The sequence below is a fragment of the Rhagoletis zephyria genome, unplaced genomic scaffold (assembly GCF_001687245.7).
Source record: "Rhagoletis zephyria isolate East Lansing unplaced genomic scaffold, Rhagoletis_zephyria_1.1 Rzeph_scaffold_54311, whole genome shotgun sequence".
NCBI classification, from domain to species: Eukaryota; Metazoa; Arthropoda; class Insecta; order Diptera; family Tephritidae; genus Rhagoletis; species Rhagoletis zephyria.
In genome coordinates this window covers 1-1,768 of record NW_016211364.1, presented here as the reverse complement: position 1 = coordinate 1,768, position 1,768 = coordinate 1, and the positions used below count along the sequence as shown (strand labels likewise).

General features: G+C 39.8%; 1 protein-coding gene across 1 annotated transcript; it reads right to left on the bottom strand.

Moving 5' to 3' along the window:
* Nucleotides 1–407: 407 nt before the first annotated feature.
* LOC108356117 (filamin-A-like) lies at nucleotides 408–1,490 on the bottom strand (the record flags this gene model as incomplete). Its single annotated transcript, XM_017607250.1, has 3 exons — nucleotides 408–903; nucleotides 999–1,197; nucleotides 1,308–1,490. Coding segments are annotated over 3 exons (678 nt in total), but the record flags the coding sequence as incomplete, so codon positions are not given.
* Between the last annotated feature and the right edge of the window lie 278 nt (nucleotides 1,491–1,768).

Genomic DNA, 1,768 nt, shown 5'->3' with positions numbered 1-1,768 from the left:
TCGAGAGAAAGATTTTGTGGAAGACTTACGGGCCTTTACGCGTTGGCGATGGCGAGTGCCGCAGACGATGGAATGATGCGAATTAAAATACAGCGGCTCCGCTGGCTTGGCCATGTCGTTCGAATGGACACCGACGCTCCAACTCGGAACCCGTTGGTGGTAGCACAGGAAGAGGGAGGCCCCCACTGCGATGGAAAGACCAGGTGGAGAAGGCCTTGGCTTCACTTTGCATTTCCAATTGGCGTCAGTTGGCACAGAAGAGAAACGACTGGCGTGGTTTGTTAAACTCGGCGAAAATCGCTTGGGCGGTTACAGCGCCAAATAAGAAGTGTAATTGCAAAACAACGAAAAATTCTCATTTATAGGATAAACATAAAATTTATTTTATTTGTTTACTTTTTACTAACTATTAAATTTTGATGCATTTATTTTTATTTAAATACATATCTACTGAAGAGAACATTAATTCACTAAAATTAGATTAAGTACAAAGATATAATTGGTAAACATACTGAAGTATAGGAAAGGCACGGAAATAATGGCAACTACATATGTACATACAAATGTAAGCACGTAATTTGTATATGTTTGCGATTATGCTCTCACATTAATTTGCACTCAATTGGAATGGCGAACCGGGTATATGCTCTTCGCCCCATTTGGCCACTACGAGATAATTGCCTGGATCACGCACCTCATATGTAATTTTATAAACATTATTTCCCATATGCTTAATGACAACCTCATCGCACTGTCCTTTCGGTCCGAATATGCCAACGAACAGCATATTGTTGCCCGCCGCCGAGCCATCAACAGTAAATTCGTTCCGGTCATCGAGAGAAATGTGTGTTAGGCCAAGTCCGCGATGGGTCACGCAATTGGCATCTGATTTGAAAATGGGCACTAAATAGGTGGTTTAGAAAAATTGTTTAGAGCTTATTAGTTTGCGAAAAAAAAAACAAAAACAAAAAAAATATCATTATGGTCAGTCAACTTACATTCCATTTTGCGAGCATTGCCCTCAGCTTCTCCACAAATGGAAATTATGATAAACGGTGATTTGGGTAATGGCACGGAATTGCATTTGATGTGTACTTTATAGAGGCCCGCCTCATTTAGATTAAAGTTGACATTCAAACGTTCAGGATCAAGTATTTGTAGAGGCATCACACTATTTATGCCAGATGGACTTTCGACCTGCAACGGGAAGGAATGGGCGCATTTTATTTTGAACTTATCTGGTGGGTTAAATCATAAATCTTGGAATGAAGCGGTAAATGTAAAGATTTTTTGGTGTAAGACCTCACCTTAACTTCAAAATTGCCTTTCACACCATTGCGTTTGATTATGAAATTGACTTCCGAGTTCACGAGCACGGCACCATTGGGAAAGTGTAGAAGTCTCACCTTGCTGGGATTTGTTAGCTCGGGAGCGACGAGCACCAATGGACCTTCGGTAGGATAGGCATCTGTAATGTTAGTAACACTATTTTAACTACTTAATGAAATTAGCTTTTATTAATTAAGAAAAATTNCTAGTAAACAAATATAAGTTCGGGGGAAACCGAATTTTATATACCCGGCGCAGGTATTAAATATCGTCGTCTCAACTCATGGCGCAATAAACATCTGGTGTAATAAAACAGCTTTCTCGCTTTATCTTCTGACATTCGGCTGCCTTATGAACAACATTTAAAGGCAATTCTTCATATAAGGCAGTTTCAAAATCTTTCTTCTCGCTCTAATTACTAGATGGACCTTTGTAGTCA